At 43.9% G+C, this 12,793-nt stretch overlaps 1 protein-coding gene across 1 annotated transcript in view; it reads left to right on the forward strand.

The window, feature by feature from the left end:
* The window catches only part of LOC138526456 (zinc finger protein 684-like), a 235,324-nt gene that overhangs the window by 126,933 nt on the left and 95,598 nt on the right, over window positions 1–12,793 (forward strand). The window contains exon 4 of the mRNA XM_069637228.1: window positions 9,749–9,856. Within this exon, the coding sequence (XP_069493329.1) occupies window positions 9,749–9,856 (108 nt within the window). The remainder of the gene's footprint in view (window positions 1–9,748; window positions 9,857–12,793) is intronic.

Here is a 12,793-nt window from a genome sequence, read left to right on the forward strand (position 1 = left end):
TCGATGGGCCTTCAGATGTAGTCATTTATGGTTGAAACTTGACCCTGATTCTTGCCACCACAGTGCTTCTTGCCTATCTTGCCTACTCACCCTTTTGGGCCTGTGCCCTATGGCAGCAGGACGTAAAAAGCAAGCTTAATGTGTCTTTGTGAAGAAAATGCCTTGAGGACCATCACCTGAAATCCAAGACGGCGTGGCTGTGCCTGCTCCTGGTCCTAGCAGCTCTTCACCTGCATCTGTCACTACTGTAATCATTGGGAAGATGAAAGCTGGGTTGAACTCTTATGTGCCTCGGGATTCGAAATACATTGTATTGTATTCGTTATTTATATAGTGCTCTTTCCCCATTTGTATGGGCTCAATGCACTTTGTGATAGGAACACCCTCCATGACCGTAGTCAATGTGTTGGAGGTTCTAAAAGTTTAGATTACGAGATGCTTGTGTGCATTTTCGCCGGCTTAGGACTTAGGTGGCTGGCTAGGCTCCAGTAAGCAGTCCAAAGGTCGGGCACATGGGTGGGAGCTGTTGATGGTTTAGGATATTGTGCCATTGCTGAAGATTCGATGTGTGCCCAGCTATACTGAATTTTATTTTCATTGGTAGTCACTGTATGCTAGTGGCAGAGGCATTGAGGTATGTCAGGGGTTTCAGTGTGGACGGCTATGCGCGCTGCTAGATCGGAATGGCATAGCCATAGCTGCATTTAATGGTGGATGGATGGATGGCCGTGCCTGCTGCCTGTGTCCACAGACGTGGTGTAAGGTATACGTACTGTATGATTTAATGTAGTTCAGCTGCAGCGTTCTTTTTCTTTGTCCAATGTGGACGGCATGGTTTCATTATTTGTGGTCTCTCTAGAGCGAAAGTCTGAGCAGTGAGGGCGAGTCCCACAGGGCGTAGGGCATGGAGGATGTGGAGGACGATGGGGGGGAGACGGAGGACAACCTGTGTACCTGGTACCTGAGTTTGGGACACCTGGATAATGGGAGAAAACGCCTAATCGGTCTTTGAGCAGTCAAATACAGTGTGTTGAAGGTTCTAAAAGTTTAGATTACGAGGTGCTTGTGTGCATTTTCGCTGGCTTAGGACTTAGGTGGCTGGCTAGGCTCCAGTAAGCAGTCCAAAGGTCGGGCACATGGGTGGGTGCTGTTGATGGTTTAGGATATTGTGCCATTGCTGAAGATTCGATGTGTGCCCAGCTATACTGAATTTTATTTTCATTGGTAGTCACTGTATGCTAGTGGCAGAGGCGTTGAGGTACGTCAGGGTGGACGGCTATGCGCGCTGCTAGATCGGAATGGCATAGCCATAGCTGCATTTAATGGTGCATGGATGGATGGCTGTGCCTGCTGCCTGTGTCCACAGATGTAGTGTAAGGGTACTGTATGATTTAATGTAGTTCAGCTGCAGCGTTCTTTTTCTTTGTGCAATATGGACGGCATGGTTTCATTATTTGTGGTCTCTCTAGAGCGAATGTCTGAGCAGTGAGGGCGAGTCCTAGAGGGCGTAGGGCATGGAGGATGAGGAGGACGATGGGGGGAGAGGGAGGACAACCTGTGTACCTGGTACCTGGGTTTGGGACACCTGGATAATGGGAGAAAACGCCTAATCGGTCTTTCAGCAGTCAAATACAGAAGCAACTGGTTTGGGGCACCTGAAGAATGGGAGAAAAACATCTAAATGGGTCTTTCATTCTGGTAAACCTTACTAAAATCATGCTAAAAACGAGGTATGGCTATATGGCACAATCAAGCTGAAAATGAGGTATGGCTATTTGGCACAATCAGGCTAAATACAAGGTAAGGCCATCCTGCACAGTCAGGCTGAATGCTCTTGGAGACCGGAGATATGATGGAGTCAGACAGCCTAATGGGGGACAGTGATTGCTGGCCTCTATGTTCAGACCTAATCTTCACAATTCTGTCTAGATGTGACACAATGCTAGTCATCACAATTCTGTCTCAATGTGATACAAGCTAGTATTATAGTTGTCTAGATGTGACGCAATGCTAGTCTTCACAATTCTGTCTAGGTGTGACGCAAACTAATATTCACAATCATGTCTAGATATGACTCAGGCTAATATTCACAGTTCTATCTAAATGTGGCACTTGCTAATATTCACAATCCTGTCTAGATGTGGTGCATGCTAATATTCACAATCCTGTCTAGATGTGACACAGGCTAATATTCACAATTCTATCTAAGTGTGGCATTAGCTAATATTAACAATTCTGTCTTGATGTGATGCAGGCTAATGTTCACAGTTTCTTTTTTTATGGGTCGCTAGCATAGTTAGGGTACAGTTCATCTAGATGTGAGAGATGGCTAGACGGCTAGACAATACAGTTGACAGCTTATTGGATATATGTGTGGTTAACAGTTGCCAAAGGGACTGTTACATCATGCAGGCTTCAAGCTAATGGGTGGTGGGAGGATATGGTAGGAAAGGGGTGGGCCAGTTAAGTGTGGCGCAGTGATTGCTGTGCCCCCTGTCCCCACCACACGTACTTTGTCACTGCTGGTTGACGGCTTCCTGCTTCCCCTGCTGACACCTGCAGACATCATCTGGAGCTGCCTTCTGCCTGGGGGACCTTAGCCTCAGGGGCTGCCATGGGCAGTGGGCTGTCCTTGTTGAGTGGTTTAAGGGGCAGCCTTGGCAAATCAGAGTGCATGGGCGGGCTGGGATGCGGGAGGAAGGGAAGTGACACGGAGGAACTGGCCCGGTGTATGCAGCCAGGAGGCTGCAAAATACACTTACATGGGGTAGATGGCTACTCGAGGTGGCCACAGATGGAAATGCGCGCCAGACCTCAGCCCTGCAAGCACCTTTGCTAATACATGGAACTGGCCGATCAGATAGGCGTGGGCGGGCTGGGAGGCAGTAGGAAGAGAAGGGAGACAGAGGCACCGGCTCGGTGCATGCAGCCAGGAGGCTGCGTGCACACGAGTCACAAATGAATGCACAGGCCAAAATGGCCTCAGAAATACACTTACTGGGGCATATGGCTACTTGAGGCGGCCGCATAACATTGGTTATTTATAACACGCTTCACGTGGGACTCCAGCTTCTTAGTGCGGGAATGGGTATCAAAGCCTTGTTGTTGAGTGTTGTCTTGTTCCCAAGACAGGCTATTTGCTCCTGGGCAGCCAGACTAAAGTTTTGGGCACTTGAGTGCAGGATTGATAAAGAGAGTGGCATCAGAGGCTTTATACTGTGGAGAATTATGCAACTGCAACATATAGCTAACATATACCTAATTGGAGGATCTTACTCCTCCAAGTGAAGAGGTCCAAGTGAAGAAGACGATTTGGAGGCCTGCTTGCGCCATAATCACATTCTTATTCTTGGGCTGCCAAAATCCACTTCTTTGTCTAATACATAAACCTTTACTGAAATACTGCGGAATAAGGTTCTACAGGATATGCCTTTCTCATCATACTTTCTTATTGAGAGAGCAAGAGGACATTGGTCACCGGCACCACCTCCTAAACATGACACCCTGCTTGCCCCATTAGTGTGCATCTTCTCAACTATCGAAACCGCAACTTGATTCGTCAAAGACCCATGAACTGCACTATGAGAATCTCCAATGGTCATAACTTTTCCTTTTTAGTTCAGACGGCTTGTCGCAATTTTACCATGGTTCAATTGAGACTGAGTGAGCAGAGCCACAATTATGCAGTGTTGCTTTCTGTCTGTGATTCTGCAGATAATATCTATAGACAAGACATACCTTATTCAACTTCTGAAGACACCCTGGCATTATTGAAAGGCTTCTAACTTGGCCCCTCAACCCGGGATTCAGAGCGTACGGGAAGGTGTTTTTATGCTCTTTTACTGCATTTAGGATCTTTGTGAAATATATGCACTATACTTGACGATTTAATCGTACCTCATTCGATTTGGGTAAGCGTTGGTTATTGGGGACACCTTTCGGGTCACCTATACAGGCTATAAATTCAATTCCTAAAGCTTCTTTTCTACATGTTTGTCAACTGTGTTGGTTGCAGCATGTTTCCAGGGGTGGCATTGTGACTGCAGGCTGGTGCCAACTGTGTGTTTCTCCCTAGCAGTTTTTGTTTTCTTTTACGACTTTGTTGCTAAGTAGACACCATAACTCTCACTATATCCATGCTGTATACAGTGTGGTCGGCAGGCGATATGGCTGGAATCCTGTTTTGCTAATCCTATTTTTTGCTCTTTGAAATTGTGCATATATTTGTTGTACTTTTTTAATGTGACAACTTTGATTCTTTCATTTGCTTAGTTGTCTTAGTTGTCTTAGGGATTCAAAAACCATTCCAGATGTTATTTCAACTCTTTACAGCTATTCTTGTTGGTCTAGTGGGCACACCTGGCCAAAAGGATCTGGAAATACTGGTACCCTTCGTAGTACCCACTTACTTTCTATGCTTACTTGTACTTGGGTATTGGTGGTTATTGAGTGGGCTATATACTGCATTCTTGTGTATTGCATGCATGTGGGGTTTTTGAATTGTGCACATTTTTTAGGGAAAGTCAACATAAATGATTGCAGTAACTGTGTGCAGTCATGCTCTACGGGTAGGGGAGGCCGATTCCTTGTGTTCAGTATATTGTGTCAATCACTAGATTTAGAAAGAGGGCCAACAGGCCTGACACTTTAACTACAATTAGCTGGAATGGTCAAACAAATGCATAGAGGCCCGGAAAATTACTTACCCCTTTGAACAAGATCGGTGTACAACTTGTGTTCCTACTGGAAACGCAGTGATATGGTCCTGATAATGATGCTATTGCCAGATTCCCGTTTACATGCCAACGCTATAATTCCTATTCCTTGTGTTCAATGCTGGGGGTTTCTATTTTAGTTACAGAACGTTGGCCTTTGTCTCTTCGGTGGTCGACATGGATAGTAAGGGGAGATATGTTAGTGTCTTTGGGAATCTGTATTACTTTCCTGAATGTGTGCAGCACTAATGTTGATAATTCTGACGTTTTCCGGATAGATAGGTAATTTGGGCTTCAGACTTTAATACTTTCCTTGATACTGCCGTGGATAGATAATTCAATGCACCTCGACAATCATGCGTAAAGAGCAAGAGATTACCCATTCCTTGTCACAACTTGACATTGTAGGCGCCTGTAGAATATTCTACCCAAATTTTCATCCATTTTTATTATACTGATCAGTCGCTAATATGCCTTTGAGAATTTATCTCATATTGGCCTCCTCTGTTAGTTTAACTGCTTCCTCTGAGTGTAGTATACTACTGTGCACCTACCCGGATCACTCTCTCATTTGTCTACAGTTTGTTCTTACAAGGTACTGGCTTGAGAGTCCAACTGTGTTTTATGCCTCTTACTCTTACCAATGTCGCTTTTGTTAACGAGGATACATCCCAGAGTCTGTCCTACTTTGTGCACAATGTTGGGTTGGTTCCTCCGGGGGCAGCACTGTGGGGAGGCTTTGAAGTTTTTACTGAAGAGAGTCCGTACCGGGGCAGAGAACTGGTCTTTTAAGACAGTTTGACATGGTCTTACTTTGATTGAGATTGCTGGTAAAATAGCTCAGCGGGTTGAGCGCTCGCTGCTACGATCTGTGTGTGATCTGCAGGTTCGAATCCCAGCAAGGCCAACATGGCCTTTCATCCTTCAGGGGCCTTTAAATGAGAACCAACTTTGGTTGGGTGATATTATATGTAAATATGTTCTATGTGAAGTACTTTGCTGAAAGCGCTGTATAAGAAATACATAGTTCTCATTATCATTGAGAACTCTGCCTTTGTTAGAGATGAGTCATGATCAGTTGGGTGATTTCTCTTCTCCACTCCATTAAAGGAAAACTGGAGGACTTTGGTCTCATTGCGGGCAGAGATATATACATGTTGCTCAACCTGTGATGACTAGTAAATATCAAGAGGATGGCATGTCTAGCAGAACTCTTGCATGATTTATGAGTAGTGACAGAGTCCCTATGGTGATCTCTTCTATTGCAGCTGATAGTAGGGTCAGTCACACTGATCCAGCAGGATTTTTTGTGGAGTATTTCTCACTGTTTATTCGGCTGGGGTCTCCCAAGATACCAAATAATCTAACTCAATAACAAGAGGAGATACCTTTTTGGTAAATTCCTTCAGCTAATGTAGATGCTTTTAGCGAACCTATCCTTATTGAATAAATCACTACCTGCTCCCCATCTCCTGGAAGCCTTGGAGTACGTGCTGGACTTTGGTCTCTTGCATGGCTCTATGCGTGATGCCCTGATCACCTTCTGTTAAAACCATCTAAGGATTTGTTGTTCTGTTGATATCTCCCTGTGTCATTTATTTGTTCTTATGTTACAATGCTTTCAAAGTTTTGGGTCACTGACTCTTCCAGACATGTCAATAATGGTTTATCCTGATCAGTCCAGATTTATTCTGGGCAGATCACTGCCCTTAATCTGTGCCACCTCTCAGTTGAGACCTTGGACCCAAGCAGTTGCAGTCTTCTTAGATGATAAAAAAAAGCATTCAATGATGTGTCATGGGCCTATATGTTTGTATTTTGGGGAGGATGGTTCTACAATTATTTTCTTGATGCACTACTATTACTATATACTGGACCCTCAGCCACTGTCTCTGTTGCTAGAGGACCATCTGGGATTTTCTCCGGGGTATGGGACTATTTCATTTTGCAATGGAATCTTTAGCTTCATTGCAAGTAGGAAGAAACATAGTTAATTTGGAAGAAACTATCTTGTAGCTGGGAGGAAATAGGGTCATTATACTATGTGGATGACATTATTTTTTTACTTCAGGATCCCTGAAGCTAATCTTCATCCCAACACCCAGGCCGTTGTTGTTAAGTATGGTGAATTCTCAGGCTTACCTATTAATTGGTCTAAATCTGACGTACTGTCCCTGACAACCGTATGCCCCATAGATATAGGCAAGAATAGATGGACAGCGGAGGCGATAACTTATCTTGGGGTTCATTTAATTCATTCATTTATTTATTGGGTATGTATTATGTGCCTATACAGCCAAATGGTGTTTCAAGGCGCATCAAGACAAGGGATGGGGAGGTACATGGGAGAAGAAAAAACAAGATAATAACGTTCCTACTAGGTCTTGAGGCATTTGGATGGTGCAAGTGCTGTAACAGATAATGAGGGGAGAGGGAGATGGGGAAGAGGGGGAAGTGGCAGTCTGGGAAGAACATGGGAGAAGACCAACAATAACATTCCTAATAGGTCATGAGACGATTCAGATCGTGCAAGTGCAGTAAAGGAAATGAGGGGAAATGAGGGGAGAGGTGGAGGAGGAACGTGCAGGTGCGATAACAGAAGGAGGGGAAAAGTAGGATGGGGAAGGAATAATGCTCAGATGGAGGGAAGGCAAGGGAACAATAAGTGCAAGTGAACAGGTTCAATACAGCACAGGCTGGAAATGAAGACATCATTGGAGAGGTTGCCAAATTTGGGAAACCCTCACCCTATGGTGAAGGGTGCTACATAACAAATGCAGTTACAAGTTGATAATATGCAACAATGGAAAGCCACACCCTACTGTGCATGGTGCTACATCAAATATGCAGGTACTGTAAGTGCCAGGCATCCAGCGTAGCTGCATAAGACATACAAGGATGGTAACAGGCTGCGTATATGTTTAACAGGTGAGGCAATGTCAATGAGTAAGTCAGAGGCGGCAACAGGTATCGCCAGCAGCCAAAGTCAAATCGGGCCGGGCCACAGCTGCTTACCAGATCAGTGCAGGCTGATGGGCATGATCGGAAGCACATACAGTGTGTCGATGAGACTCCTTACCATCCAGAATAGGAGGAAGGCCAACTCGGAGGGTAGTGGGAATGATGCGACCCGGCGGGAAGCCAGATAATCATGAGTGGTAGCGAATGGTAAGTGGGCATATGCCCCGGAAGCACCCGGACAAGCCCAGACAGGTGAGAAAACGGTCCTTTGATGCAGCCCTTAGAAGGGAGCCGGCTTCGACCTGCTGGCTCCCTCAGTGTGCAGGGTATAAATACAGTCCCAGCCAATCTGCTTGTTGCAGAGGCGGGATCAGGGCAACAGCACAACCACAGCAAAGTAATGGGTCCAAGGTGGCCATGTTGCGACAAGAGAAGGCTTCTGAAGCTTAATCACTTAGCCTGTCTTAGCTCCTGGTAGTCAAAGATTAACCATTAGGTAATACTGCCTTTGCAGTTTACGGTACAATCTATATCATGAAGACGGTGGCACTTCCCAAGTTATTACATTTTATTCTGACTGTTCCAAAGGGGCCTGGGTGTGACTTTAATATGCCAGCTCACGCTCAACTGGGATACACTTACTAGTCCTTACTTTGAAGGTGGTGTTGCAGTTTCTACATGGAGTTTTAGTTCCTTGCAGTGTGAATTTAGTTTGTAAAAAAACTGGCAAGAGGCAGAAGTATCCTTCCATCATTTGTCAATGGACCAGGAATCTACCTGCCCTTATTCTTTCTTTTTGTCCCTTCTCTTGTGTCAGATCCTTGACGATTGTAGGTTTGCTCTGATTTACTGGATTGGTCTAGCATGGGGTGGAATGTTCAAGTATCTGAAAAATTAGTTAGCCCTTCGTTAGCCCTTTGTGCCAGAGATGCACTAATGGATAATCACATTTCAACCTTTTCCTTGAGGTCCAGATATATGAATATCTTATAACAACCTGGGTATATGCAGACTGGATAATATGTATCAGTAGGGTTCTATTATTACTTTGCTGAGAAGGTTGGGTGCGACCAGGCTGAGATCAAGTTATATTGTTTGTGTAGCACTTTCAAGGCTCGTTGGCCCCGACTTTCCCCTTGAACTTCCTCTTTTTACAATGCTCCAGTATATTCTAAATACCGCAGGTTGTTAGCACATTCCTCACTCTTTCATAGGAGCAGGATGCCGCAGCCAAGGCTTATCGCTCTTCCAAGCTGAAATGGGGGAAAAAGACCTTAACCTGGTCTTCACGGACAAGCAATGGTCACATTTATGTTCCTATTCCAAAAGGGTCTTTCTCAACTCCTGGCAAAGATGCCTTTTTATCTCTGTTCATTGGAAGTGAAGCTGAGTGCTACTTAGTCCAAGTGCAGATATCTACAGGCTTAATTTCTGCATATGTTTTGGCAGTGTCTCATTGTGTACACATTTGTTCTGATGTAGTAATTAAACTGAACTATATCGCTCGTCTCTCCCTCTCTTAAACCTTTTGATTACCTACTTTTGGGTTCACTAAGCGCCCTAAGGATCTCTATTTTAACATTAGTGGTACTCTTCTTGGATGCGTAAATGCTGTATTTTTCTGACGGGGAAGGGAGGCTGTTTTTGTTGGTTACCACTTGGTTTTGTGAATTCACTTGGAGCAGCGAGGAGTGCTTTTGCACGTCTCTCCCCCATCGACATACCCTACTTGCAACTATATTCTCTTGCTTGTACTACCTCACGTGGCTCTAATTCTGATTATGCCAGTGTCTTCTGAATTAGCTTTTGACTTAGTATATACACAATTTGTTGTTCTAAAATGTTGTATTCCATATGGCACATCGCTAGTGTGTACTGACACATATTTGTTAATTAGTGTGTTTTAAAATATATACGCTTTATGTTGTCACTGCCTGATGTTGCAATGTTTGTTTGCTCCCTGCACCAATGAACACATTGTATTTCATCAAATGCACAAGGTAAATTACTCCTTGGTCGTGTGCGTTGGTGTGTTTTATTGATAATCCTATGTGTATTTCTTTTTATGATAGATGACATGATTGGTAATACTGATGACATATTCACCAGTAAAAGAGAGGAGTTTCTTAAACGAAACCATCCTCAGAAAATAGAAGAACGTAAAGACTGTTTGAGCACAGGTAAAAAGAAAGGGTTTTTATCTTTGCTGCTCTAAATTAAAATGCGTTACAATTAATCACTCTGCTCTAATACCAAAGCAATAATTACTAATGGGTGTTTCACAAAAAAATATACCTCTTTCGCCACTTTGATGTTAATGCTGTCTATATTAAATATGAGGTGTTGGTCGCTACGTTTAGATAGTTTGGCAGGGGCTCCTAGGAGAAGGAGCTCAGTCTTCTCATCATTCGGACACAAGCCGTGTACGACCATCCATGCCTGAATGATGGTGAAGGTTTTGTTGACTAAGGCTAGGTCTGTATTATAGTCCCCTGACATAGGTATGAGAATCTGGGTGTCATCTGCATAGTTCGTGTAGGTGACACCGAGATGGTCCAAGTCATCAAACAGAGACTTTGTAAAGATATTGTACATAGTAGGCGATGTACAAGAGCCTTGCGGGACACCGCAGGTGATCGGAATAGGGTCTGCTGCATCCGGAGGAGAAAACACTCTCATTGTCCTTTTGTTCAAAAAGGATTGGATCCAATCTGTTGCTTCCTTGGAGAAATGGGCTGCAGAGGACAAATGGTTGCAAAGCACTTGATGGTCCACCAGGTCAAATTCTGCTGATAAATCTAAAAGAAGTAACAGGGCTGGTTTCCCATTGTCTCGCAGTTCATCAATCTGGCTCTTAAGGTATATTAAGGCATTTTCAGTACCATGTTGTGATCTGAATCCTGATTGCCTCAATCCTGATAAGTTATTGGTTTCCAAGTATGGTTGTATCTGGAGGTAGGCTGCCTTGTCCAGAATTTTTAGTAAAAATCTGACTGCGGGGATTCGTCTGAAGTTCGTAGGAATACTTGGGTCACGTGAAGGTTTCTTTAAAAGAGGTAAGACCCAGGCATCCTTAAGGATAGTAGGGACGGTACTTGAAAGGATAGAGGCGTTGATAAAGGTGGTCATGAATGGGGCCAAGTCTATGGCAGCTTCTTTAATTATGGAATCTGGGCAGGTGTCACCCTGGCATCTTGAGGGCTTAAGCGAGGCTATGATATTTTCCACTTCAAGGACAGAAACTTGAGCAAATTTGAATTGCTGATCCGGTTTCTTGGAGCTAGGACAGGAGCTCACAGGAATGCCTAAATTAGTTAAGGTCCGTTTTTTCGCTGCTATTTTATTTTGAAGGTGTGAGATCTTGGAGGATAGGGTGTTTTTGATGTTCGTACACCATGTTTTATCCTTACTACAAATGTCTGTCGGAGTAATAGGGGATTCCAGTTCTCTGAGGATTTTAAATAGTTCCCTGGTGCTGGAGCTGGCTTTACTAATTATATCGTTATAATTTTCATGATTGGTTTCTAATATTTCGGATTTATATGCCTTGATGATTTTCTTTAAATGTCTTTATTGGCTGTGGTCGGGTCATTTTTCCACATGACTTCCGCTTTCCTTTTTGCAGTGCGAATAGCTTTAAGATTCAGGGTAAACCAGGAGTTCAGATGGGCTCTAAGTTTACTTTTGCCCAATTTAAGCGTGTTGGTAAAATTTAAAAAGGAGGTATTTTTAAGAATTTTGATAAAGAGAAATTTTAAGAATGTTATATCACAATCCAACACATGATTAATAAGGTGCCAAAAGCATATGCATGATTTATAATAATAAACAGAGCATAAATAAATTGATTACATGTGTCCATGTCCATTTGGAATACATTTGAATTGGTGGGACACAACGAAAAAGTATTTGTTTCATCCATATGGAGTACAAGTTGGGTCTGTCAATTGAGAACAGAATGAGAGAAGGAGGAGTAGAGAGAGAGAAAAACAGCTTGTTAGGATTCTTGAATGTGGGGAAGGCCGATGGTTTAGAGGTGAGCAAAAAACCTTGAATGGGGGGGTCAGGCCTTTAGGGGAAGGCAATGTTATGAATCCTGCTGAGTCCTCACAGAATCCCTGCTTAAAATCTCCTCCAAGGTGGCCAAGGAAAGGCAGATGCTTCCTGATCCTATACCTGGGGATGGTGTTAGCTGGGTGGATCACCTGGGAGGAGAAGGCCACCAAGGAAATAAGATGACTTTGCTAGGAGAGACACAGCATTCCTCTTCTTTGGAGGGTGGGACTTTCATAATGCCAGAATACCTAATGACATGCTGCCAGAGTCAAACTCCACTTCCCAAAAGCACCCAAGGTGTTAATAGTAAAAACCCTTATGGTCAACCTGAGAACAGAGTATATCAGGATCAAAACCTCAATACCATTACTTCTAATATAGGTAATACCCCCATTTATAGGAATTCTGAAATCAAGAATCGAGCAACAATTGCTTTAAGGCCCTTTTCTAAAAATACCTTTTATAAACAAATTAGGTTTGATAGGGTTGAAATTAGGATCTTTAAAAGAAACCCAAACATTAGGGACTTTAAGTCCCATAATGCCCTAGGTACTGGGATGAAGAAGAGGGCTTTGGAGGCACAGAACTGCAATATACAGTCTAGTGTTTCTAATGATCCACACCTGAGCGGGACTTTTGATTATTTAAAGCCTTTTCAGGTGCAGGCCATGAGAAATCATTGTGTGAGATGTGGCAGAAGTAGTTGGAGAAGCAGTGAGCAGCTGTGCATGCAGCCAGATCAGAGAATTGAAGATGCCTGGACTGCTGCTGTTTGTAAAGCGGGTTATGGTGCCCAGAAGGTCGTAGAATTGAGAAGTTCAAATTGCAGAGGTTGCGCAGCAGGAAGTGTTGAAGTGACGGACGCCCTGTAGAAGAAAGAAGCTTCTTGTTCCCTGTTCTCACCTCCGGTTGCTGGCGAGTATCAGAGAACCCCCGGAGCGAAGCAGACTCCTTCCGTGAGAGACACGGGACTCAGGAACTTAACCAGTGATGTCAAAGGCTCAGACCACAAAGAACAAAGAGGTTGCAGTGGCAGCGAATAAAGCATACGTGCAAGAAAA

Source organism: Ambystoma mexicanum, chromosome 7p (genome assembly GCF_040938575.1).
Source record: "Ambystoma mexicanum isolate Mex_15411 chromosome 7p, UKY_AmexF1_1, whole genome shotgun sequence".
In the NCBI taxonomy this organism is placed as follows: domain Eukaryota; kingdom Metazoa; phylum Chordata; class Amphibia; order Caudata; family Ambystomatidae; genus Ambystoma; species Ambystoma mexicanum.